At 40.5% G+C, this 26,890-nt stretch overlaps 1 protein-coding gene across 1 annotated transcript; it reads right to left on the bottom strand.

Moving 5' to 3' along the window:
- Nucleotides 1-18: 18 nt before the first annotated feature.
- kcna3.L (potassium channel, voltage gated shaker related subfamily A, member 3 L homeolog) lies at nt 19-26,119 on the bottom strand. The gene is made up of 2 exons (XM_018246343.2): nt 22,947-26,119; nt 19-373 (listed from the first exon to the last, which is right to left on the bottom strand). The coding sequence occupies exon 1, from the start codon at nt 25,784-25,786 to the stop codon at nt 24,236-24,238; it is 1,551 nt and encodes a 516-aa protein (XP_018101832.1). The 5' UTR covers nt 25,787-26,119; the 3' UTR covers nt 19-373; nt 22,947-24,235.
- Between the last annotated feature and the right edge of the window lie 771 nt (nt 26,120-26,890).

The following is a 26,890-nucleotide window of genomic DNA, read 5'->3' as shown; positions in this document are numbered from 1 at the left end:
TAAATCCCAAAAAAATAAGGTTTTTTTTCTTCAAAAAAAAAAATTGATTTTTTTTGGGAGTTTTTGGCATTCAGACTTAAAAAAAAATAACCCCCTTTGTCTTCTCATACTAAGACATATTGCAGTGAATTTGGGTATGTTGGAATTCTAAAACAATTTCTGCAACATAATGCACTTGTGGAGAACTAACAACTAAGAAATCGTTATATAAAAATAGAAACATATTACTATGAGACCAGAACCTTTCTTTGCACAATCCATTGTTTTAGGATGCTTTCATTTCCTTGTGTTTTCTTCCACGGCTTTTCACGACATCTGGAGAACGACAAAATGATCTGTCTATTCTATCCAGGCCTTTAAAATCTTCTAATACCTGAAAACAAAAGTACAGTTTTGCATTAAGCACCATTTCGTTTTTGTACTAATGAAACAGTTAAATTCAAAACCACAACATGAGTATTGCATAAATGCAGGATTTGAAAGCAAATTGGTCAATTTACATACATTTTTCCTGTTTTCAAGATATTAGCAGTTATTAAACTGCATTTAAATGAACTTTGAAACCACAGTTCTGTACCACCTGCTGTTCATTTTGGCCAACTGGCCACACTTAGCTGAAAATGTATTTGCCTAGAACTACCTAGAGAAAGATCGGATGAACATTCTCTGTTCACTTACTTTATTTTTTAAGCAGATGTTCTTTTCTCACAAAATACATTTTCTGCCAACTGCAGCCAGTTGGCCAAAATGAACAGCTGGTGGTGCTCTTATTTTAAATTCATTACTTAGCATGACATGTATGATGAACCTAAAAATCACAAGGTGAATGGTTTCAGTGGGTGAGAAATATTAAAATTATAATGTCGTGCTATTTTTCACTCTTTTTGCCTTTTGGGTAACAATTGAATCAAGTTATTTGGTAGGGATGTAGCGAACTGTTCGCCCGCGAACTAGTTCGCGCGAACTTCGACCGTTCGCGTCCGCCGAATGTTCGCGAACGTTTGGGAACGTTCGCAGTTTGAGTTCGCGTTCGATCGTTCGACCATTCGAATTCCTTCGACCGCTAAAAATCGAACGATTTCCATTCGTTCGAACGATTGTAAGCATTCGATCCAATGAAAAGCATTCGATCGAATGGCTTCGATCGTTCGATTCGAATGAAAATCCTTCGATCGAACGATTAAAATCCTTCGATCGTTCGTATCGAACGATTTTAGCTGTGTTCGAAGTTCGCGAACGTTCGCATTTTTTGCCGGTGTTCGCGAACGGCGTTCGCGAACACCAAATCGGCAGTTCGCTACATCCCTATTATTTGGTTGACATTCTCTCTCTACTAAAGCAACCACTTATTTACCGACTTTCTGCTCTAACACCTCTCTTCGCTTGAGTCATTAATCCATTGATGATTGTCTTTTACTGCCCTGCTCAGCCATTCCCTCTAGGGATGGGTGAATTTGAGCCATTTTGTTTGACGCACGCTGCCATACAAGACTATGGGAGTCGTTTCCACGGCGAAACAAGGCGAAAAAATTCACCCATCCCTAATTCCCTCCTCAAGCCCCTTAACTTCAATAACTTATATTAAAGGTGCTCCACAATACTGATCCTCTCTAATTGTCTGTTTTGTTTCAAACTGCTCTCCAAGTCCCTTGTGTTCCACCAAAATCTCCAGAATATAATAGCCTATCCCCTCTCTCTCAAATGTTACAGCACAATTGTGCACTGTGAGCTGGCAACCCCTAGAGGTAAATATCAGTTGTGTTGATAAAAAGAAGACTTAAAGGGATACTGTCATGGGAAAACATGTTTTTTTTTTTTTTATATATATATATACCTCCGTTAATAGTGCTGCTCCAGCAGACTTCTGAACTGAAATCCATTTTGCAAAAGAGCAAACATATTTTTTTATAGTTTATATATTTTTTTTTATTTATATTTCATTTTGAATTCTGACATGGGGCTAGACATGTCAGTTTCGAAGGGGTCCCCAGTCATGTGACTTGTGCTCTGATAAACTTCATGTGCAGCAGAGTACAAAAGGAAAGTTGAAATCTACAGCACATGCACATTTGCCAAAGCACAGACAAACAGAAGGAAACAAAATGCTGGGGCAGTGCTTCGTTTTCTGCAAAGATGAGCATCTGGCAGAGAAAAAAAAACTTCACTGGGGTGAAATAACATTTTCTCAAACCCAACCCCCAATGAAATGAGCGTTCCTTGTCCTTCACTTTAAAGGCTGCTATGCCATATTCATCAAATTGTCAGCAGAATGGTGCTTCCTATAGTAGAAAACCTACGTTGGCATTGATTTAAATATCAGCTGTTAGCAAACTTTGGGACTTGTTCCTGCTATGAAAATTGACACTCAGGGGCAGATTTATCAAAGGTTGAATTTCGAATTTGAAAAACTTCGAAATTCAAATTCAATATCACCACTCGAAATTAAGTCAAAGGATTTTTTTTTTGGCCGAATAGGTCAGTTTTCAATTGAATAGGCCGAATTTGAATTGCACAAATCATTCGGAGGTTTTAGATGGCGAATGGTGGAAGTCGAATTTTTAAAGAGACAGTACATGATCAATTAAAATTTTCGAATTTTTTTCAAATTCAAATCAAATTTGGACTATTCCCTAATGGCAAGTACACAATAAAATAGCTCGAAATTAGAATTTTTTAAAATCGAAAATTCACCTCGATAAATCTGTCCCTTTTCGGCATTACTGTATATCATACCACCAGGATTACTAAGCCACATACCCTCTGGCTTTAAAATTATAGATGATATTTACCAACCCCAGGGGCACAAGTGTAATATTGCTAAGGTGCACAAGATTGTGCCCTTAGTGCTCACGTTCAGAGAAATTGCATCCTCGGGGGTTTCTGCTGTGTGCACTGAGCACAAATAAAAAAATCTGCCGTCTGTGCAGAGAGCAGCATCAGAAAGCTTTAGGGCAGGCGGTAAGGACAGGGCCACAATGCTGGTTGTGCCTCTAAATGATACGCAAGGTACAAGGTGGTAAGGGGATGCCTAGATGCCTCCCCCTTGCCCAGTGCGTAACTAGATGTTACTTGGCTGCACAGCAAATTGATTTTAGGGCCCCCAACATAGCCACAGGTTGTCTTTTTTACCAATACATGTTGAAATTGCTCATTAATTATACCTATACCTCCTGGGCCCCCCTGCAGCCGCAGGGTCTGCTTCCTCTGTAGTTACACCCCTGTAGTTACTAATACAGACTAACACAATCAGCACTGTATTAGTGCCCAAATGGAGTGCAGAGGCCTGCAGCTATTTGCAAAATGCAACATGTAGGGGATTATTTACTGAAACTCAATTTTTCTGGTAGGGCTTTTTGTGGCAAAAACTCAAATTTTCAGTGAAAAAAAAATACTTGAAATTTTTTTGAGATTTATTAAACCCCCGATGCTGCAAAAAGCCAGAATCTGGAGAGCCGCATCTCAAACCTGTCAAGGTAATGTATAAATCAATAGCAGCTGTCCCTGTCCTAGATTGAAGATATTGTTCTTTGAGCTCAGTTTAGGCAGATAACATGAAAAATTTGGGGTTCTCTGGCAACAACCAAAAAAAATTGAGCGATTCGGGAGAAAACTCGTAAAAATTCATACAATTCGAGTTTGTGCTCGATTTTATTGAGTTTTTTTTCCCGACCTGACTTTTTCGAGTTATTTTAGTGATAAATAAGGTAAAATTATGGATGGAAGTTTGGCCGAGCTTTCGTTATTAAATTTTTTTTTAGAAAAAAATCGGATTTTAGTAAATAACCCCCATAGTGTGCAAAGTGCAAAGCAATGGCTGGCTATAGCTATTTTTTGCACTTTACACACTGCACGGTGCACTGTAAATGAGCCCTTATATATGCAATAAGATTAAGTTGATAAGGGTTTTAGAAGCCTAAGCTAATACAGCAAATGGAAGATAAGCATACTTAATTTTTTCATTAAGCAATACCAAAGGGAAGACAAACAATTAAGTTATAGTAGCTGTTAAAGTATAAATAAATAATAGCTAGTAATGTATAGCATCGAGACACAAACGTGATACTTAAGAGTCAGTGTCATTTTAAAGAAAGCCCCGCAGACCTGTAATGTGCAATTAAGCAGACGCAGATATAAGTGCATTTCTTTGACAAGAGCACGTTAAAAATAAAGACACTACATATGTTGTTTAGCTCAGATGGAGGAAAACATAAAAATGGGGCATTTAAAATGTGCAAAAGGAATGTAAAAACAGCACACATTTCAAGAAATGCTGTGAACTATCCTGTTTTAGTTATAGGCAAAAATGTAAAAAAAAACTGCCAGTGTTATCCCAAAAGTTAGTTTGATGTATCAATAGTAAAGTGAAGAAGACTCAAAGTGACAGAGTGACTTTTTTTGAATGAAAGTATAATCCAGGACAGTTTGTAGCCTGATCACACCTCTCCAAACATGCCCTACTGGTATAGGCATTACGTACAGGAACAGTAACATCAATGTTTAAAAGAAATGATAATATACGTAAATGATATAATATATATATATATATATAACAGAGCATAGCACTCATCAGGTCTTTTAAAAAGTGAAATAATAGTTGTATTTCAAGCCCAACTTTTCGGTCACTGACACAGGCAATTTTTAAAAGACCTGATAAATTCTGTGCTCTGTTTTCTTCTACGATGATTATTTCCCAGCACCCAGGCACTTGATTTTTAGTGGTGCTCCTTCCAGAGGAGAGAGAGAGAGTCTGAAGAGCAGCATTTTCACCTCTTAAAAAAGGCAAAAAAGCCCAGGTGCTGCTGCAAAAAGTAATACAAGTATGAAGAACACGGAGCAGTCTCGGGACATTAGTTATGTGCAAAGCTTTAATGGTGTATGTCAAAGTTTCAGTCCTACATAGAGGACTTTTATCAAGACATCAGAAACAGTTCCCTGAACCAATATATATATATATATATATATATATATATATATATATATATAATATATATATATATATATATATATATATATATATATATATATAATATATCTTCAGTATCCGCACTCCAATCAAGCAATAGGAGGGGTGCACGGCCAATTCTCAATCATATAATCAAATGCTTTATTCCAAACTTTGATTTTATATATAACACAACAACAAAAAAAACGGCGTTTATTTTTGTTATGTTGTACACATTTTTAACTGCATCCAGGCATGCTGTGTTTTATTTGGTGAGTACTCCCCCATGTTCCACTTCCAGTGCCTTTTAGTCATTCATGTGAACAGATTACCGTGCATTTGTACTTCATGGATTTAATAAGTACCCATGTTAAAGGGATGAAATGGCAGCTTATCGGCCAGTGTGTAGAGCCCCCATCTTTCCCGAACGATATCTAGCTGAAAATCAGCCAGATGCCGATCAGGCAGGTTAGAAAATCCAGACGGATTGCAGGCGCATCTTTTCGTTGATGCGGTCCCGCATTCCGACTGCCTGTTTGGCCTCTGTTCTGATCGTTGGGCCCTAGGGCCCACGATCAGACCAGCCCAATATCACCCACTTCAATGTGGGCATATTGGGGAGAGATCTGCTTGGCAACATCGCCAAATGAGTGGATCTCTATATCTATGGCAATGACACATGTTGCTGCAATCAAACTGCACTGTGTGTGCCATTGCCCTAACAGTACCCTGCAACTAGAATCAACCCAGCAAGTAGGGCTAAGCAGAAATCTATACAGCACTGATCCGACAGCCTTCATGACCTGAGGTTCATTTCAGGACAGCTACACTTCTCACTTATTTTTTTGTTTTTCTCAAGCCAATAATGTGAAATAAAAAACTATACAAGCCACAAACAAATGCAGCTAACAATACAGCAAACAAGCAACAAGTGGGCTAATGTATTTATGTGCAGCAGTGCAACTGTTGCTACAGTCTTTGTTTGAATTGGCTGCATTCATTAAAGGTGCTTGAATCTATAGCTGTTCATTACACGCGTGTGTTATGGTGCCAAGTACCGATGCATCTTGACAGTCTGTATAGATAAACTGCCTGCAGACACAGGGGAACATTGTAGCTAAATTAATTAATATGAATTAATATATGCAGTGCACTCACATCTGATATACAGATAACAGATATCATTTTGAAACTGAGGGGCAGATTTATCAAAGGTCGAGGTGAATTTTCGAATGAAAAAAATTAGAATTTCAAGCTATTTTTTGTGTACTTTGACTAGGGAATAGTCCAAATTTGAAAAAAATTAGAATATCGAAATTTATCATTTACTGTCTCTTTCAAAATTTGACTTCAACCATTCGCCATCGAAAACCTGCTGAATTGCTGTTTTAGCCTATGGGGGACCAAATAGAACCTATTTAGAGTCAATTGGTGGACTTTGAAAAATTCGATCGAATGCACTATTACTTCAATTCGTACGATTCAAATTCAGCCGAATACGGACTTATCTGATCGAAAACAGACCTATTTGACCAAAAAAACTTAATTTCGTTTGGTCTTTTTGAATTTGAATTTTGAAGTTTTTCAAATTCGACCGTTGATAAATATGCCCCTTAAAGTTAACTCAAAGGTGAACAAACCCAGTTCAGGAATATCTCTAAGCCCTTCTTTACCTCTTTTTATTTTACTGCTGTTGACTTCATTCATAGAATTAACAATAACTCTATTGGAATCCAAATTTTGAAGACACAGAAATCCACTCTTCTTGTTCTTAAAAGCTGCAGAATTTAGTACCGGATTAAGTTCAAGCAGAAATACCAAGTTGCAATACCATCTTGCATTTGCCAATTCGATTTTTAGTCTGTGCCAGCAATGGTGTGAGTAAAACATAGGAACCCTTGTTTAAAGTCAATTCTTTCAAGAGTTTAGATGAAATCAAATCAACGGTTCATAAATATTTCAGTTTGAGTAACAACACAAGTGGTATAATGTAATAGAAAGGAAACATTGTTACAAAACAGTTCACCTGTATCTTCATCAATTTGAAACTGTTGCCATCTTGTGTTTGATGTAATTATTGCAACAGCATAACGTACAATGTATAGACAGCTGCAGTGTGCTGTACCTCCTACATGACCTTGACAGGTTTTATATGGTGTATTTTTGGATTCAAGCTATTTCCAGGGTCGGGATATAATACATCTCGAAAAAAAAATTATTTTCTTTTTTAGAGCCCATCTGGATATAGATATTATTTTGCCCACCACCATATGTTGTGTGTGCTGGCCTCAAAATTTGTCTGCACAAGCGAACGTCTTGGAGGAAACATTGGACACTACCTATTTTCTCTTTAATAGTTTTTAGTAATAGACATAGGGGCAGATTTACTAAAGAGTGAAGTGGCTAACGTTAATGACTTTTCGCCAGTGTTGCCATCCATAGAGACATCGCTGATTTACAAACGGGGCGCAGGCGCCAATTCGATAGTGACAGAGACTGGCGCCAGTGGTCATTCACACTCTATCGCCAGGCGAATGGATGCTACTCCGCAAATTCACTAAAATGCGGATTTTACTGAACGTTACCTCTTTCACCAGACTTGCCTTCGCCACCTCAGACCAGGCGAAGTGCATTAAAGTAGCTAGATCTTCCTCAATCTTCTGTCACATTATATTCTGTGAGCCAAAAATGCATCAAAGTCCAAAAAACGCTGGCGTCTTTTCCTTTTTTCAGCCTGATTGCCTGCAAAAGTCCTAACAAACTTTTTTTGGTTAACCGGTTTTAGCCATACATTTGCAAACATATGAAACATTAATTTTATAGGGGGCACATGTGTAGGGCATTAGAATAACTCTATTGTCTTTATTAAGGATCCCTGGAGATGTGTTTTTAAAAGTGTATTTTGTAAGTTTATGCACCAACATTTAACATAAAGACGTCCATACAACTTTAAATTTCCCGCCCTATGCAAATTGACCTGAGAGGAAGATCCCTAGAAAAGTTTTGCTAACAGAAATGAACGCTGGCGCATCTTCACTATCAAAGACTCGCATTGCCAAAGTAACGCTAGCATAAATTTGCCTGCGTTCAGCGCCCACGACAAAACTATGCAGTTGAGTGAATTAGTGGAGTCTGAGTGCATTTGCGCCTGGTGAAGTGTAGCAATTGGTGTGAAGCGGTCACTGGCGACAATTCGCCCTTTAGTAAATCTGGCCTATAGGGTGGTGTATCCATGTCCTATGGGCAGATCCCCAAGCTAAAAACATTTTTCCTTTCAAGAGCTGACTATTGAATAAAGGGACATATTTATAAAGTTGGTAAAAAACAGCACAGAAATAAACCTTTGATGATACTTTTAAAACAGCCCATCGCTAAGTAAAAGCCAGAATATTCAATATGCATTAAAGTGGTTAAGAAGTATAGACTTGGGTTGGATTATTCCCATTGGACTTTGACAGAGATGGGAAGGTTATAATTATTAAAGGGTTGTTACCCTTTAAATTAACTTTTAGTATGATGCAGAGAGTGATATTCTGTGACAATTTGTAATTGGTTTTCATTTTTTGTTATCTGGTTTTTGAGTTATTTAGCAATTTCAGCACTCTATGTCCTAAATATAATACATTTTAACCAATCCTTTCACAAACTTTCACAAGCCTTCCTACCACCTACACAGCCAATCAGAAACAAACCCCATCACGTAACAATCAGTAACAACTCATATTTTTTCTCTTCTGAAGAGAACTCCAGGTATGGGACCTGTTACCTAGAATGCTTGGGACCTTGGGTTTTCCGGGTAACGAATCTTTCTGTAATTTGGATCTTCATAATTTAAAGAACAAGGAAAGTCTAAAATAGAATAAGGCTAGAAATGCTGTATTTTGTATACCAAACATAAACATGAACTTACTGCACCACAAGCCTAATCAAACCAATGATTTATGCTTAAGTTGGCCACAGGGTGCTGTCATCCAAGACCAAGACTGTGCACATGCTCAGTGTGGCCTGGGCTGCTGCTTAGGGATCGTCATAAATTATCAAAACAGCACAAGTCAAACCATATCTGTCAGAAGCCAATACAGCAAGAATATATAGACTGCACTGGGCACTGTGTTGTCATGTAATCTAATGTGGATTTTATAGTTTTTGTATTCTTTAATACAAACTTTCTCCAACTCTGCAGAACCAGAGGCAGCAGCAAAATAATCCTCCAATTAGAATCCCAGTTTATCTGTTTAAATCTGGCTCCATGATCTTTGTCCATGGAGCTGGAGTTGGAAACATTAAAGGGGATGTAAAGGCAAAAATAAAATCCAATACAAATCTACACAGTCGCTGACTGCTTTAAAGGGAAACAAAACTGCTTGAGTTCTGAAAGGTAAGGAAGTAAGGCGAGGGCTCCCCCTGCTGTTCATAAGTATGATTGTTTCCCTGCCCAGCAGTTAGGGACCATCTGACAATTCCTATCCACAGCAGTAAATGAAGGGAGAATTTCACTGCATACAGTTTCTTATAAAAACTGTACACATTTTTTAATTAAAGTATATTGGAGATAGGTTTCTTTGTTCATTAAAAATGGGATTTTATTTTTTTGCCTTTACATGCCCTTTAAGTCTACTAGAAAATTATTTAAACATTAAATAAGCCGAATTTGCTTCCAATAGGGATTCATTACATCTTAGTTTGGATCAAGTACAAGGTACCGTTTTATTATAACAGAAAAAAATAATATTTAAAACTTTGGATTATTTGGATAAATAGAGTCTATGTGGGAGACAACCTTTCTGTAATTCAGAACTCTCTGGAAAATGGGTTTTCGGATAGCAGATTCCATACTTGTACTACCCAATTCAGGATAGATTCTTGTTCCTATTTCAACAAACTCTACATTTCCATAATTCAGAACTTTCTGGATAATGGGTTCCAAATAGCAGATTCCATACTTGTACTACCCAATTCAGGATAGATTCTTGCTCCTACTTCAACAAACCCTATGTTGTTCAAGGCTCCACACTTTTCACAATGCAGCCCCAAAAAAACAAATATTTCCCTTCCATTCAAGTGCTCCCCCTACCACCCTCAAAAAACTATTTGTCCTATCTTTAACCAGCCATAAATAGCATGCATCCTGGACCCAACCCCAAACCTAACATCTTCTCACCCTGTTACATCTCCATTAATGATCAAATCTACTTTCCCCCCCCCCCATCAGTCTGCCAGGAAAACTGCCCTCTTCTATATGTTGCCACATACAGGGGCAAATTTACTAAAGGGCGAAGTGACTAATGCAGGCGCAAATTCTCCAGCCTGACATCATTGCGGTACTTTGCCGATTTACTAACGATCACTGAAGTAACTTCGCTAGCGAAGGAGATAGACTCTAGTGGTACTTCGCTCCCTAACACCTGGCGGATTTGCGCTCTGGAGAATGGACGTAACTACGCAAATTCACTAAGATGCGGATTTTATTGAACGTTACATCTTGCGCCAGACTTGCCTTCACCATCTCAGACCAGGCGAAGTGCAATAGAGTAGATAGGAGTTCCTAAAAAAATAGTTGAAAAATTTTCTAAGTCCGCTGGCATCTTTTCCTTTTTCAGGATGATAGGCTGAAAAAGAGAGTAAATTTTTTTGGGGTAACTGCCTTCCCCCCTGCATTTCCTAACATTTGGCACATAAACTATACACTGGGCTCATGTGTACGGCAATATAACAACTTTATTTTATTATATTAAGGTTTCCCGGGCTTGTGTAGTGTAATGTATTTGCTGCAACATATACATCCATTGAAATTTAACTTCCCGCTGTATGCAAATTAGGCAACGATAACGCAACTTCGCTTCAATTGGCGCAGTAATGCAAGCGAAACTTCGCCAGCATCCAGCGCCCTGGACGCAACTTCGGATTTTAGTGAATTAGCGTTGTCCTGGCAAATCTACGCCTGGCAAAGTGTTGCACTAAGAGCGAAGCCGTCAGTGGCGAATTTTCGGAGGTTAGTAAATTTGCCCCACAGTGTCTTGTAAAAAGGTTTGTGTAGATGTCTGCAGCTTCCAAACCAAAATGTGGTTTAGTCTACCAGCAGATGGCATCAGATCCATTTCATCAAAAGATTTCTAAGATCATTGAATTTACCATTATCATTCTAGCAGAAGATGCTATATTGCCCAGAGCTCCATTTTGATGTTCAGACATCTATGTATCCTGAAAAATAAACTTGCCAGACGGAAATTGTACAGAGTACAGAACATGAAAAAAAGGAAATCATTTAAAAATCCACCTTGTAAATGATATCACATGTTGAAAGCTGAACGGTGAAAGACTGTCAACATTTACTGACAGTATTATGGTATTCCAGCTACAGTGCTTTATGAGAGATATAACATCCAATTACTGGGGCCCTGGGAGCCAAATCAAAATACATGCATGAACAAATGAACTAAATAGAAGCTCCCCTGGCTGTAACATCGAGTCTGTTCTGTGCATTTATACAATGCTCATCATATTGAATATAACTGCTTTTGGAGACATCCGCAGATCTGATGTAAGTGCATTAAACAATGCTTGACCCATTTTTGACAGCAAATCAACCCACTCTGAAATCTAGAGCTGGAAGAAGTGTATTTACTGTAGTGTTACAGTCATTTTATGTAGCTCAAAGCCCCAAAGTACTTGCCAGAATACAACAAATACATTATATGCATGAATAGATTTATTTAGCACAATATGTCAGGCATGCCATCCAGGAGGAAAAGAACAAAACGTTAAGCAAGGCATACTGGCCCACCAGGTCTTTTATTACGCAAAACACCAACCCAACCGCTGCTAGCAAAAAGGAGAAAGAAGAAATTAAGTTTTTTCACTGAATCAAGATGATAGAGTTCGCAGCAACTAAACATTAGCTTAAAAGAGGATTAAACCCCCAAACTAATGAAAACCCCTACCTCCCACCCTCCATAGTCTCCCCTCCCTGTTCCCCCCCGCCACCGCACAGGTGTTAATACCTGTAAATGCCCTTAAGTCTTTAATTACTCCTCGATGCAGAGTCAGCGCAACGGAGCTCACAGATGCCATCTTCACAGATTCAGGTCCCTTCGGCAATTTCCGTGGCTGTAGGCGCTTGCGCCGTTGTTCGGGACCGGAAAATTGCCACAACTGAACCTATGCGCCGATACACCGATTACTTACTGAAGACTCCCAAACGGTGAAGATGGAGCCCGTGAGTTCCGCTGCGCTGACTCTGTATTGAGGGGCATTTACAGGTATTAACACCTGTGCGAGGGGGAACAGGGAGGGGAGACTATGGAGGGTAGGGGTGTTCATTAGTTTAAGGTTTTAGTTCTTATTTTAAGCTAAATCTAAAGAAGTAGGCTAGAAATGTTGAACATTATGTTTTGGGCTTCTGTACCAGACCAAGGCAACCACCGCCTTTTAGAAGGGAAGATCTGTGCCTCCAAAGATGCCCCAGTAGCTCCCCATCTTCTTTTCACTGCACATGCTCTGTGCTGCTGTCACTTACTGAGCTTAGGGACCCATTCACAATATACAGTACACATAGAATAGAAATGTCACAGTATAAGGCTGATTAGTAATTAATACAGATATTTGCAGCACAGATACCAGTGCCACTAGCATCAGAATTTAATAATCAGCCCTGTAGCATCAGTTTATATTACAGGCAAACCTAATATTCTGCTTAATAATATGCAATGACCCCTAAGCTTAGCTTCTCAACAGCTGCTCAGAGCCCACTGAGCATGTGAATGTCGCAGACACTTTCTAAAATGGTGACCCCCTGTGACAAGTTTTGAAGTCCTGGATCATTGCTGCTATTGAGAAGATGAAATTTAGGCTGATGCAATAAGTTCAGTATATACAATATGGAATTTTAACCATATTAATTTTTTTGGGTATAGTTCTGCTTTAACAACAGCTCTCAGTATGCACAAATCTGAATGTTTCAGAAAATGATGGACTTTGTAGTTAACATAGATCGAACATAGATCTCTGTTTAACAGGAAGAGCCCTTCCTGGCAGAAAGCATTCAAATCTAGCTAATAAAGGTTCAGAATGTCAGAGTTAATTAGTACAGACCTTGTTATCTGGTTTCTCAGCAAAATTAAGAACCCCATGTCCAGTTAACAATCACATTGATTAACAATTTGACAGTTTTCGATGAAAACAAAGTCGATCAAACTCCCATCGCTTATCAATAATTTTTCTCGAAACAATCAGAGATAAAATCGAGCATCTTCATATTGTACAATTAACGTTGGGAAAACTCTACTTTATCAAATTTTTGCTGCAAAAACTCAACTTTTTCAGATTATCGGACAAAAACCCTGACTTTTTCGGATTATCCAGTGTAGATCATGATGTCAAGAAACAACTTTAGGGACATTTGCCATTGACTTCTACATGACCTCGACAGGTTTGAGATGGATTATTTTCAAATTCAGATTTTTAGCAGCTTTGGGTGATAAATCTCCAAAAATTCAAGTTTTTATTTTTCCACAAAAAATTTGAGTTTTCCCACAAAAAAACTTGACCAGAAAAAATCGAGGTTTAATGAACGGGCCCTTAGTGCCAAAAGCACAAATATGCATTTCATCAGCAGCAATGCCTAAGGCTGAGAAACAGCTGCATCGCTCATATCTCCTGTCTTTGCTCTTGAACCCAGAGCCATTGTGTTGGCACAGGTGCAGACACATCGAGAGGATTTCGTTGTTGTGTCTGCACTTCGGCCGACACAGTGGCTCTGGGTGCAGACACAGAAGATATTAGAAGATGGGCAGTTTCTCAGCCTACTTTAATATGCAGCAGGCCGAGAAACAACCCACGTGACATGCCTATTTGGCATGTTGCCAAATCATTAGGAAAGGTAGAACCGCTGGGAGGGGGGTGCCAAATGTTAGGCACCCCCAGTGATTATAATTGCTGGTATAATTGCCCTTTGCTGGTCCTCCTGTTCACTGAAAACTGCATTAGCCAGGAATACTTCTGCCACGTGGCAATTTCTTTCCTCTGATTCTGCTTCTTCTATCTGCCAGCTGCACATGCACACTATAGTAACATAGTAAGTAAGGTTGAAAAAAGACACACGTCCATCAAGTTCAACCTTTTAGGTTTTGTTTTTAGGTTTTTTTTTTTAATCTGCTTTACTGCTAGTTGATCCAGAGGAAGGCAAAAAAAACATCTAGAGCCTCTCCAATTTGCCTCAGAGAGGGAAAAAATTCCTTCCTGACTCCAAAATGGCAATCGGACTAGTCCCTGGATCAACTTGTACTATGAGCTATCTTCCATAACCCTGTATTCCCTCACTTGCTAAAAAGCTATCCAACCCCTTCTTAAAGCTATCTAATGTATCAGCCTGTACAACTGATTCAGGGAGAGAATTCCACATCTTCACAGCTCTCACTGTAAAAAACTCCTTCCGAATATTTAGGCGGAACCTCTTTTCTTCTAATAGAATGGGTGACCTTGTGTCAGCTGGAAAGTCCTACTGGTAAATATAGCATTAGAGAGATTATTATATGATCCTCTTATATATTTATACATAGTCATCATATCACCCCTTAAGCGCCTCTTCTCCAGTGTGAACATCCCCAATTTGGCTCTTTCCTCATAGCTAAGATTTTCCATATCTTTTACCAGCTTAGTTGCCCTTCTCTGTACCCTCTCTAATACAATAATGTCCTGTTTGAGTTTTGGAGACAAAAACTGTACGGCATATTCTAGATGGGGCCTTACAAGTGCTCTCTACAGTGGAAGAATGACCCCCTCCTCCCTTGACTCTATGCCCCTTTTAATACAGCTCAAGACCTTATTTGCCCTTGATGCTGCTGACTGGCATTGCTTGCTACAGCCAAGTTTATCATCTACAAGGACTCCAAGGTCCTTTTCCATAATGGATTTGCCTAGTGCAGTCCCATTAAGGGTGTAAGTTACTTGGATATTCTTACATCCCAGGTGCATGACTTTACAGTTATCAACATTGAATCTCATTTGCCACTTAGCTGCCCAGATTGCCAGTTTGTCAAGATCGTGTTGCAAGGATGAACGGATGGAATTTATTGGGCTAGATAGTTTTGTGTCATCTGCAAACACTGATACATTACTTACAACACCCTCCCCTAAGTTATTAATGAACAAGTTAAATAAAAATGGACCCAATACCAAGCCCTGAGAGACCCCATTAAGAACCTTACTCCAAGTAGAGAATGTCCCATTAACAACCACCGCTGTACCCAATTCTGTAGCCAGTTTCCTATCCATGTGCAAACAACTTCATTAAGCCCAAAAATTAGAAATCAGTCGTTTGTGGGGCACTGTATCAAATGCTTTGGCAAATTCCAAATAGATCACATCTACTGCCCCCCCCCCCACTGCCCAGCATCTTACTTACCACATCATAAAAAGCAATCAAATTTGTCTGACATGACCTATCCTTCATAAAGCCATGCTGGTTGCTGCTCATAATGCCATTTACTAGGACAAAATTGTGGATGTGTATAATTTTGAATGTGTATAGTAAAAATTTTGAATGTGTATAGTAAAAAGTTGCCTTTTTGCTTTTAAGTTTGGCCTTTCCATACCTCCCAACTGTCCTGTTTTTAGAGGGACAGTCCCGCATTTGACAGCTCAACCCGCAGTCCCTCATTTATACTGGAAAGTTTTTCTCTGCACTGAACAGCCAGAAAAAGAAACAAAGTTTCTAAATTAATTGGCCCAGTTACAAATAAGATACTTTGTAACAATGTTGAGATAATCAAATAAGTAATTGTAACAATATAAGATAACAGGTCCCTTGGGAAAAGTTAGACTCACAGATTAAAGGACAATTCACCCTCATTAGCAAAACTATAATAACTGGAAAAAAAACACAGAAATATGTTCAAACTTTCATAACCTGCCAAATTTTGTAAAATGAACATGGTAAGAAGGGGGTGTGGCCACAAAATGTGTGTATTCAAAAAAACTTAAGGCACGCTACTTTTTTGTCCCTCTTTTTATTTCCAAAATGTTGGGAGATATGCCTTTCACTCAATTGGGCATGCACACCACAACTGGGAGAGAAGATGAAAACCGCGCACATGGTGCACTACAGTAGGAGCACTGGCCTGTGCAGTTTTCTGCTAACAGGATCACTGCAACCCAGGATCTCATGCAAGTCATTATAATCACTGGGAGGTCCCTAAAATTTTAGCATTCCCTCAGTGATTATACCTTTCATTCTCCTTTATTTGGACTTATCATTAGGAATTTCAAACGAATAAACTTTTTTTACACGTGCTATTTGCTTTATAAACAACTCTCATCTAGGGCTGGATTTCTTGTAGGAGTGCCCAGCGGACGGTATCATCCTCCGCCCCCCGCCTAATTGTGCCCACACCTGAGCATGCAACGAGTTTACTTAGAGCTCTTACAGAAGAGCGTTTGAAGCTGCGCTCCCCTGAGTTCCGTTTTTGTGTTCAGCCGCAGGGGAGCGCAGGAGTAGACGCATTTTTTTCAATGGGGCTGTACTCACACAGGCACATGTAGGCGCCGAACACAGGAAAAATGCAGCATGTTGCGTCTCAACATGCATTCGGTGCCTACATGCTAGTCACTAGTCACTAGCGTACCTACTCTTCCAGCAAAATTTTCTCTAGCACACTTTAATTTATAGGGCTGATCTGCAACTTTACTAGTGCAATTTAACACTTTCCTTCCACTTTAGCCCATGCAAGGATGACCCCAATTAGGTGTCTCATTGCAGGTGTAAAAACAATTATTCCCGCCTCTGGCTGATCTAACACAAGCAACCAGAAAGCAGAAGCAGGGCCGGATTTACGTAATGGGCGCCCCTAGGCCCACTGCCGTTCGTCACCCCTGCCACCTCCCCTTTATTCATGCAAATTTTCATCATCTGGACCGGAGCAATGGGGATTGGCGCATGGGAATTTAAAAAATGATTGTATCTCCAGCACATTCCCAGTGTTTCTGAACCAATGTGGGTGTGGTTGGGTAGCATGCCCAGGCCTAGGTGGCCTTTCCACAAATCCAGGCCTGAGCAGAAGTACTGTTATATCGGATAACATAGCTATCAGTTCACTATGCTTACAAACTGAAAAAAAGGAGAAAGAAAAGTGGGAAAACAAAAGGATAACTGAATTAGGCACAGCCAAGAATTTTTAAAATGTAAAGGGGAGTGCAAAAGTTAGATGACTGTGAGAAGACAATTAGTTGGAATAGAAGAGGGGAAAATGTTGAGAGAGAAGGAAGATTTTAGTATAGTACAAATGTCCCGACTTTCTCTTTGATCTCCTGCACTTAAATGCCAGAAAAAGATACAACGTTTCTAACTTAATTGTCTTTTGGCAGAGAGCCAAAGAACAGCCACCGGGTACACTTAGATACTTTTGTAACAATTTAAGATAAGCAAATAAGTAATTGTAATAATTTCAGATAAACAGGTATCTTGGGGAAACTGTGACTAGCAGCTTAAAGGGCAAGTCACCTTCATTAGGGTAAGGGCACACGGGCAGATTTGTGAGGTAACTTCGGGTGACTTCGGAAAACGAAGCACCGTGAGTGCCACCCCGCTGTCGATTTTTCATTATAGCTGGCGGGAAGGTAAGGTAGGGGAAGGCAGTTCGGGGAGATTGTCGCCCCGAAGAAGAGGCGTATTTGTCGACGGGGCAACTAATCTGCCCGTGTGTCCTTACCCTTAGCAAAACTGTAATAACACATAAAAACCACAGAAATGTGTTCATAACCTGCCAAATTTTGTAAAATAAACATGGTAATTAGGGCACTTCCCTCACTAAGTGCGGCAAATCTTTGTGTCCCTCTTTCTATTTCAGAAATGTTGGGAGGTATGTACATGTCATTTTATGAGAAGAAAAATAAAGTTACAGATTTATAGGTATGGAACCTGTTATCCAGAATGCACGGGACCTGGGGTTTTCCTGATAATGGATCTTTACATAATTTGGAACTTCATACCTTGAGTCTACTATAAAATCATGTAAAAATTAAATACACCCAATAGGCTGGTTTGGCTTCCAATAAGAATGACTTATATCTTAGTTTGGATCAAGTACAAGAAACTGTTTTATTATAACTGAGAAAAAGACAATCATTTTAAAAAATTGGATTATTTGGATAAAATTGAGTCTATGGGAGATGGCCTTTCCGTAATTTGGAGCTTTCTGGATACCGTGTTTCAGGATAACGGATCCCATACCTGTATATAACTGTAGAAAAGCTGGAAGGACTGAAAGTCAAACCAGGGTCACACTGGGCCAGTAGGGAACTGGGAGAGAACATGATGGGCCCTTCTGCACCAAAGCACATCGGGTTTATATGGCATTGTACCCCTATGCAAGTACAGTAAAAGTGACATTTCCTAATGGCTGATCAAATTATCCCTGAACCTTGATATTTGGCAGTATATCTGATCTCAGAAAGATGGCTGCTATCAGCCATCTTTCTGAGGTTATGGGGCATTGCGACCCTAACCTGCACTCAACAGCTAGTGCTACTAGGTCACATGCATGAAGTTGAAACCAAATTATCTGAATTGCACATATTCTTCACATTCTACACTACTTTTGTAGAGAGCAGACAATCTGCAACACCCACAGGAGTACGCTGCAGTCCCCACCTAAATTCAGTACATACACTTGGCCAGATTTAGTTTGATGAGACATATTTAATTGATTATCATGTGAAAACTCCATTAAGGTCTGCGGGAAAATCTGGAATTGAATTAGAAGAAAAGCTTTTTTCTGAAATTAAATCTGGCCCTTGTGTGTTGCTCCACAAATAAAGGTGCATAGAGTCTGTGGCTGAAAATGCAGACTTGAATATGAAAGTTCCCTCTGCATTTTAATTTAACGAGATACATGTATTAACAGGCTTTGTTTTGGCAAATGTTGTACAAATTGTTAGCAAATGCTTCATTTTCAATTGAAAGCTGCAGGCAATTTATTGTAAGCCTTTATGTGAAAGCAGAAGAAGCCTCAATATTTGCCTTCCACCTAGCTATAGCTGTTTGTAGCATAAATCATTCAAGTAAAGGTTGTAACATAGTTACAATGTAACATCTGGGGCGCTAATTTGTGCCTATTTGTCAATTACTGTACATGTCATAATCTAGTTACAGCTACATGGGCAGAGCACAAAAGGATACTGCTCAGTCCAGTACCTTATTTTGTTTCAAGCAGAACACAAGAAAATATATATCCACAATCAGTCACAATAATTTGATGTAATAATTGTAAGGCATAAATAAATAAACAAAGTTTTACAAGTGCAATAACACTAATACATTAGGTATTGAAAAATTCTTCAGATAAGTAAAAAAAAAAACCTTAGATCTCTATGACTGTGTGAACAAACATGTGCTTACTTTTATGTGAAGTGCAATGTAATTGATACATAACAGCTCAGACTCATAAAATACAATGTACATACAGTATGGGCTACAGTGGAATTTTGCGTGCATCACAACATGCAAACAATTTGCCAAATGTATGCTAAATGTACTATCTTTCTATATTAGTGCATCACACTGAAGTTGCAATGGACACAACTTAAAATGGGAAAAACATTGCACTGTAGGGGAAATATTGTGATAAAGCCCTAAAACGATTCACACAGAAAACAATCCACTTTGAAAGCCTTCTGTCGCAAACTCCATTATGGGGGAACAGCAACTCCCTAAAGTATGGCTGGACCTTTGGGTTGCTACCAGAGCAAATAGGGATGGAGACAAAAAGGTATTCTCTACCTAAACAACCTACTGAACAGCCTGTTAATCTCAGTCAGTGGCATAACTACAGAAGAAACAGACCCTGCAACTATAGGAGGGTTTAGGAGGTATAGGGACCCCATTAGGGGTGTCAATAAATATTGGTAAGAATTTTTGGGGCCTGAAAAATAATTTGCTGTGAGGTCCAGTAACATCTAGTTGTGCCACTAATATCTGCTTGATATAACTGCCACCTAAAGCATGGGTCTCACTTTGTAAACATGCCCCAGCTTACTGATGCATCTTGCCCAACTGCAGTTTTAGCCAATGGAGATTGTCAGCTCACTGTTCCAGTACTGATAAGTAAGGAGTGCTGGAGGAACGCCGTTTTGCAGCATTCCATAGCAAAAGACTCACTGAAACTTGACAGCAGCTCTAGGGTATTCCCACACACAGTTTTTCTTATGGTGTTTGTGTTTAAACACTGCAAAAAGACTCCAAAATGGTCCTAGCTTTAAAGGGGTAGTTCACCTTAGCAAATACTATCGTTTTCAAATAGTATACCACATACAATAGGGCTCATTTAGAAAGTGCAATCACAGTTGCAGTCACATAAGGATGGCTACAGTCATCACGTGACGCTGCCCACTCAGTAAAGTCACTTCTGCATAGTGGCGCTGAATGTTTGAACGTTTGTCCCATCCCTTCACATACAAGCGCCTATTGCTTGATTCTTCATAAGGGGCAAAAAGTCATCTACCTGCACTAGGGGAATTACTACAACTCAACACAACATTGTGTCAATACACTCACCAGACTGGCACCCAAAGACTGACAAGTTACCGTAATGACATTTTAAACCGGAAGTTACACAATTGCTATTGTCATATCGTACGCAACTGCAGCACTGTGTCCTGACTCAGCCACAGTTATTTACTAATATCTGAATTTATCTAATATTTTATTTTAAAAAAACTTTGATGACTTTGATGTAGTTGGCCAGCTTGAATATATTGCAATATACAGACAAACAATCCCCAATTTGCTTGATTGTTTTTAGAAGCTTAAATGGGTGGTTCACCTTCAAACAACTAGTTGTTTTCAAATAGATCACAAGAAATTAAGACTTTTTCCAATTACTTTCTATTTTCTATGTGTGACGGTTTTTCTAATATTAAAGTGTAAAGTCTCATTTTTCACCTTCTGAAGCAGCTCTGGGAGGGGGGTCGCCGACCCTGTAAACTATTCTAAATGGATACATTTAGTTGATACATTTCTTATCTTTGTCCCTGCTGAGCCGAATCCCTGAGTTTCATTACAGGCAGCTGTTAGAATTGATACAATAGTTGCTAATACTCCAGAGATGCTGCTGAGAAATGTATCAACAAAATGTTGCAAAATTGTAACAGTTCTGAGTCTGCACCCAAATTACTGAGCTGCCAGACTGAAACACCAGAGACAGGGACATTCAACTTTAAACTTAGATTTTGGGAAAAACAGTAAAAAATAAATAATGGAAAGTAATTGAGTAAAGTCTTTATTTCTGGGGAACAATCTAAGGTGAACAACCCCTTTAATGAACAAAATATCTTAATGCCCTATATATATTGATAATGGGTGAGTGCAGAGGACCTCTTGTCTTTGTGTGTACCAACATGAGCAGACCATACATTCTTCAGGACCCTTTCATGGAAATGACATCATCAGCCATACTCTGCCCCTTTGGTGAGCACTGTTACCCCTCCCATTACTAGAGTCCTCAGGTTGATGGATTGGGCATGGGTCTAAAAGTTGTTAGGTTGGGTGTGGATCCTTAATCAGCATTCTTAACCAGCTTATCCCTATTAGAGTCATAAAATCACTGCTGAGAACAGCTGTATAGCATCCTTACATATGGTTACAAGATCATGTAAAAATCAGGGATATGTCTAGACAATCCAGCTAGAAGAGCTGCACAGATTGCATTATACTGGAAAGCACCAATAATTTATAAGAACTTGTCAGTATTACATGTAGGGGAGAACAGTTGTGCTATTTTTCTTCACAACCACCCCCCCCCCATCCCATACCCCAGACCAGTGTTAGTTAAAGCTCTCAAAACTCCAGCCAAGCTTAAGAGAAGTAGTACTTCTGTCACTTCTCCTTGTCTTTTGGAGGGAGAACCTATTAATAGGCTGGAGTACTGTTAACATTTGTACACTAGTCCTCCCCCTAGGTTGGTCTGGCCTGTGCTCATTACAGAAACTGGATTGTGCATCTGCTGAGCTAGCAGCAGATTGGTACCCCTCAAACAATTCTCATGGCTTTTGTTGAGTAATTGGCAGGGGGGAAAACAAAGATTCCTATATAGGTACCTGAACACAGCCCACTGAAGACTTTTTAATTTAATTAATGATGAACAGTCTCAGTAAACCACTGCACAAATGTATCCATGCTACATAAATAAAGAATTAAATTTATCGCTGTTCGGAAATATGAAGAGATTTGCTGAGTAACAGGTTTCCGATCTTTTCCCAGATGGAGAAGCCATATTATTTTAGACAGCTAGTCTTAAAGAAGGAAAGGTTAAAACGAAGTAAGCCTTATCAGAAAGGTCCACCTAAATATACCAGTAAACCCTCAAAGTAATACTGCTCTGAGTCCTCTGTCAAAAGAAGCACTGCATTTCTTCCCTTCTATTGTGTACACATGGGCTTCTGTATCAGACTTCCTTCCCCAGGCGTGAGCATGCTCAGTTTGCTCCTCTTCCCCCCCATCTCTGCTGTAATCTGAGCCCAGAGCTATGAGTGAGCAGGGAGAGACTCGGGCAGGAAGTGATGTCACACCAAGCTAATACGGCAGCTGCTATCCTTAACAAACAGAGAGAGCTTCTAGAGTTGTTTACTCAGGTATGGTAAAGCTTTCTGCAGAATAGCATTCTAGCTTGCACTATTGCAGCTAATCTATTGGCAATAAAATGCCTCTGTCACTTTCCTTCTCCTTTAAGAGGAAAATATCTCCTGGCACTCTAGCCATTTCATTGGTTCTGTAGGATAGAATGTGGGGAAATGTCCCGATCTGTCCAGATACGTTTGACAAGACATTCAACCTACATTACAATAATTTACACAACAAAGCAATCAGCAGGAGTTTTTTTTTATAATGAATTGTACTAACCATTCCTGAGATAAAAGGGACTCATTTATCTCTAGTAATGATAGATATATGCAAAGACTACAAATGAAAAACAGATCTTACACAAAAAGCACAAACAATGTTGACAAGGCTCACCTTCCTTTATGTTGCACCACTTCCTTTGGTGAAAGGGTTAAGACAAGGCTGGCCTTTTCCAATTGAAGTTGCCTTTCAGTTATTCCCTAATTGCCATGGTCTGTTTTTCCTGATAAGGCTGGTTCACTTCCTTTACATAGTTAAGTGCTGATGAGTTTTTAAAATGTATAAAGTGCTGTTTAAAAGATGCTACTGCTTATTTTCTTTCCAATCATTTTTTTTAAAGTGATCATTTTACAGAGTTAGAGTTAAGATTTTCAGCAGACCCCTCCTTATAGATGTAATACAGTTTATGTTTATTTTGTCTCTGGGAGATTACTTTGTACTTGTCAGCAAGAGGCTCGAAATGATTCTTCATTCCCTCCATTGCAGGCGACGTCCTTATTTCCATACATATTTTGTGAAGCTCACTGGGATTAACTTTCTCTGAGCATTTTCCCAACAGCAGCAGCATATCTGTAAATTGGAGCCATCTGGATGGTTGCTATGGGAACTGAAAGGGATGCCATGACAACGAATTGGGTTTCCCAGGAAACCCATGTTACTGTGGAAACTGCATCACTGGAGTGAAGAATTAGTAACTTCCGATGAAAAGCAAGTGCAGCAGTTTAATCCTCTGGCATGTAGACATGTTACACATAATCTGAGTTTTGTTCTGCTGCTTGGCACTATCACAGACAGTATAAAAATTGCAGTTTCCCTGCAAACTTAAACATAAGTGTTGAACTGAGTGTCGATCTACTTTCGACAGAAACATCAGTGCCGTTCTGTCACAATGTATAAAACAGAACAATGTGATTTTTCTGCAGGGATTAACTCCATCAGCATTTGTTATCTGTAAGGGTCAAATAATAACAGCTAGATTGAATCATATTGCCCTCAAAAGGTTGCCTGATAAATAATTAGCAATACGGTGACCTTCCTTGTGCACTGATATTCAAAAACTAAGCAGCAGCAGCACTTTATTGGGAGACAATATCAGAGCTCCCAGCCCGGAGTGGCAATCTGTGGGTTCTGGCAAATGCCAGAGGGGCTGCTGTAAAATGCCATAGAAAGTCACTATTTAGTGGGCTGGTGGGGAGCTGAGTGCGTCTCTCTGTACTTGGACCTATATTGACTCCCAGTCCAGACCTGCCCGAAACGTTAACAAAAGATAAAGGCGTTGGATGGCAGCTGCTGTATGGCTGGAGTTGCTCAGCAGGCTGAGGGTGCCCCTGTGGAAGAAAAGAAACATGAGAGAGGAACACGCTGAAGCTGCTGTTAATGCATTCGCCTCCCAACACGTGTCATTACACATCGGTGAAGATCTTCTTTATGTTAACGCAGTTCGGGTTGTTGCCTGATTTAAAAGGCGGCTGTTTAAAGGGCTCAGTCCCTTCCTCTATGACCATGTATTCGGATTTGCTCAGCGACGAGTTGCTCCGCGTCTTCTTCAGATCCTCATTAGAGGACTGGCAGCTGCCAACGTGCAGGTACTGAGCCTGCTCCTCTCCCTCCGTCTCCCGGTGGTAGAAGTAGTTAAAGTTGGACACGATAACCGGCACCGGCAGGGCGATGGTTAACACCCCGGCAATGGCGCACAGAGAACCCACGATCTTCCCCCCGATAGTGACCGGATGCATGTCGCCGTATCCCACGGTAGTCATGGTAACCACCGCCCACCAAAAGGCGTCCGGGATGCTGTTAAACCCTGAAGAAGGGTCATCGGCCTCGGCGAAGTAGACGGCGCTGGAGAATAAGATGACTCCGATGAAGAGGAAGAAAATGAGCAGCCCCAGTTCCCTCATACTGGCCTTTAGCGTCTGCCCCAGGATCTGCAGCCCTTTGGAATGTCGGGAAAGCTTAAAAATCCGAAAGACCCTCACCAGCCTGATGACCCTAAGGATCGCCAGAGACATCGCCTGTTGCCCGTTCCCCTGACGCTCGGCCAGCTCGGTGCCCAGAGTGATAAAGTAAGGGATGATGGCCACAATGTCTATAATGTTCATCATGTTCTTAGAGAAAGTGGCTTTGCTCGGGCAGGCGAAGAACCTGACCAGCAGCTCGAAGGAGAACCATATGATACACAGGGTCTCCACCACGAAGAAGGGGTCGGTGAAGGAGCTGCTGATGAACGGGCCGGTGCCATTGACAGGTGTCACTCTGAACTCCTTGTCGTCTCTGAACTCGGGCAGCGTCTCCAGACAGAAGATGACGATGGAGATGAGGATGACCAGGACGGAGACAATGGCAATCCCTCTGGCAGGCCCCGAACTCTCCGGATACTCGAACAGAAGCCACAGTTGCCTCTGGTATTCATTGGAGGGAAGCGGCCGCTCTTCTTCTTTAATAAAGCCCTCGTCTTCCCTGAACTTTTCCATGGCTTCTTCCCCGAGCTGGTAGAAGCGGATCTCTTCCGAGAAGATCTCGATGGGAACGTTGACGGGTCTCCTGATCCTGCCGCCCGACTGGTAGTAATAGAGGATGGCATCGAAACTGGGCCGGTTCCGGTCAAAAAAGTATTCGTTCCGCAGGGGATCGAAGTACCTCATCCTTTTCTTGGGGTCGCCCAGCAACGTGTCGGGAAACTGGGCTAAAGTCTTTAACTGGGTCTCAAAGCGAAGGCCCGATATATTGATGACGAGCCTCTCGCAGCACTCCTGGTCGTCTTGCTCGTACGCTTCGCTGGAGTGGTGACCCGGGAGAGCAGCCGCCTCCTCTAAGATGTTGTTGTCACAAGCCGCCACCGTCATGATCTCCTGCTCCGACTCCGTGTAGCCTGGGTTCACTATGTTGCAGTTGCTTCTGTGTCTGGTGGAGGACGGAGGAGGCGAGTGCAGGAGACTGAGGTGCTCGTCCATAAAGGTGAGATAAGGGGTTGGGCGGATAGGAGAAGCGGTGGCCTCCTCATGAGCCCACTACTAGAGCCGCTCCCAGCTCTCCCCGCTGGATCCTTCTTGCGTCCTGACTGTTAGAAGCATTTGCGGAGATTCCTCCTGATTACTTCCCAGACTATGGAATCCAACTGAGGGAGCGCGCACAGAGATATATACAGCAGGTCTTCTTCTGCCGTCCCTTGCTCCTCCGACCCCTCCTTTCCCGCCAATTCCTTCCCGCCCACCGAGAGAGAGCTGCTACCACCTGAGGGAAAGATGCAGACCAACGTTTTGCTTGTCTGAGAAAAGGGGTTCCTTGCTCCCCAGCCTCCAGTCACCAGCTGTGTCTGCTTAACCATCATTCTGTATAACATTCCTGGGCCCAACTATCTCAGGAGAATCTATCACTATCTTCCTGTCTACTGGGGCTTTTCACTTAGAAAAAGTCATTCAGAAGGATAGTAAATGCCATAGATATCCTTATAAATTATATGGCAATTATACTCTGCAAGAATCTGTTCAGAAATTATTCACAAATAAAAACTGGGACAGGGGCTTTTATTTAAGTGGACAGTATTTTTGGTCTATATATATATATATATATATATATATATATATATATATATATATATACGCAAAAGTCCAGCTAGGGTTAGCAAAAAGGTGTTCAGTACGTGGCAAACATTAAATATAATGAAGAGGTACACTCTAAGGGCAGAGACATACGCTGCTATTTAAGGAGATTAGTCGCCCCTTGGACAAATTGCTTCTTCTTCGGGCGACTAATCTCCCCGAACTGCCTTCCCACCAGCTAAAATGTCAATCGCCCGCAGGAGGTAACTTTGGGTGACTTCGGAAAGCCGAAATGATCCGAGTGCTACCCTGCTGTCGATTTACATTCTAGCCGGAGGGAAGGCAGTTTGTGGAAATAAGTCGCCCGAAGAAGAAGTGATTTGTTGCTGGGCACTAATCTCCCGAAATAGCAGCGTGTGTCTCTGCCCTAAAAAAAAGTCTAGTATATACTCAAACGTTTGTGGGGGGGTGTTGAATACACAGGCTAAATCTCTCATATATATAATATTTTAAGGA

Source organism: Xenopus laevis, chromosome 2L (genome assembly GCF_017654675.1).
Source record: "Xenopus laevis strain J_2021 chromosome 2L, Xenopus_laevis_v10.1, whole genome shotgun sequence".
Lineage (NCBI taxonomy): Eukaryota > Metazoa > Chordata > Amphibia > Anura > Pipidae > Xenopus > Xenopus laevis.
The sequence above is the reverse complement of the archived record's forward strand: the minus strand, read 5'-3'. Positions and strand labels throughout refer to the sequence as shown.

Coding starts and splice junctions, on each gene's coding strand:
- kcna3.L (XM_018246343.2), bottom strand. CDS start 25,786: ATGGACGAGCACCTCAGTCTCCTGCACTCGCCTCCTCCGTCCTCCACC.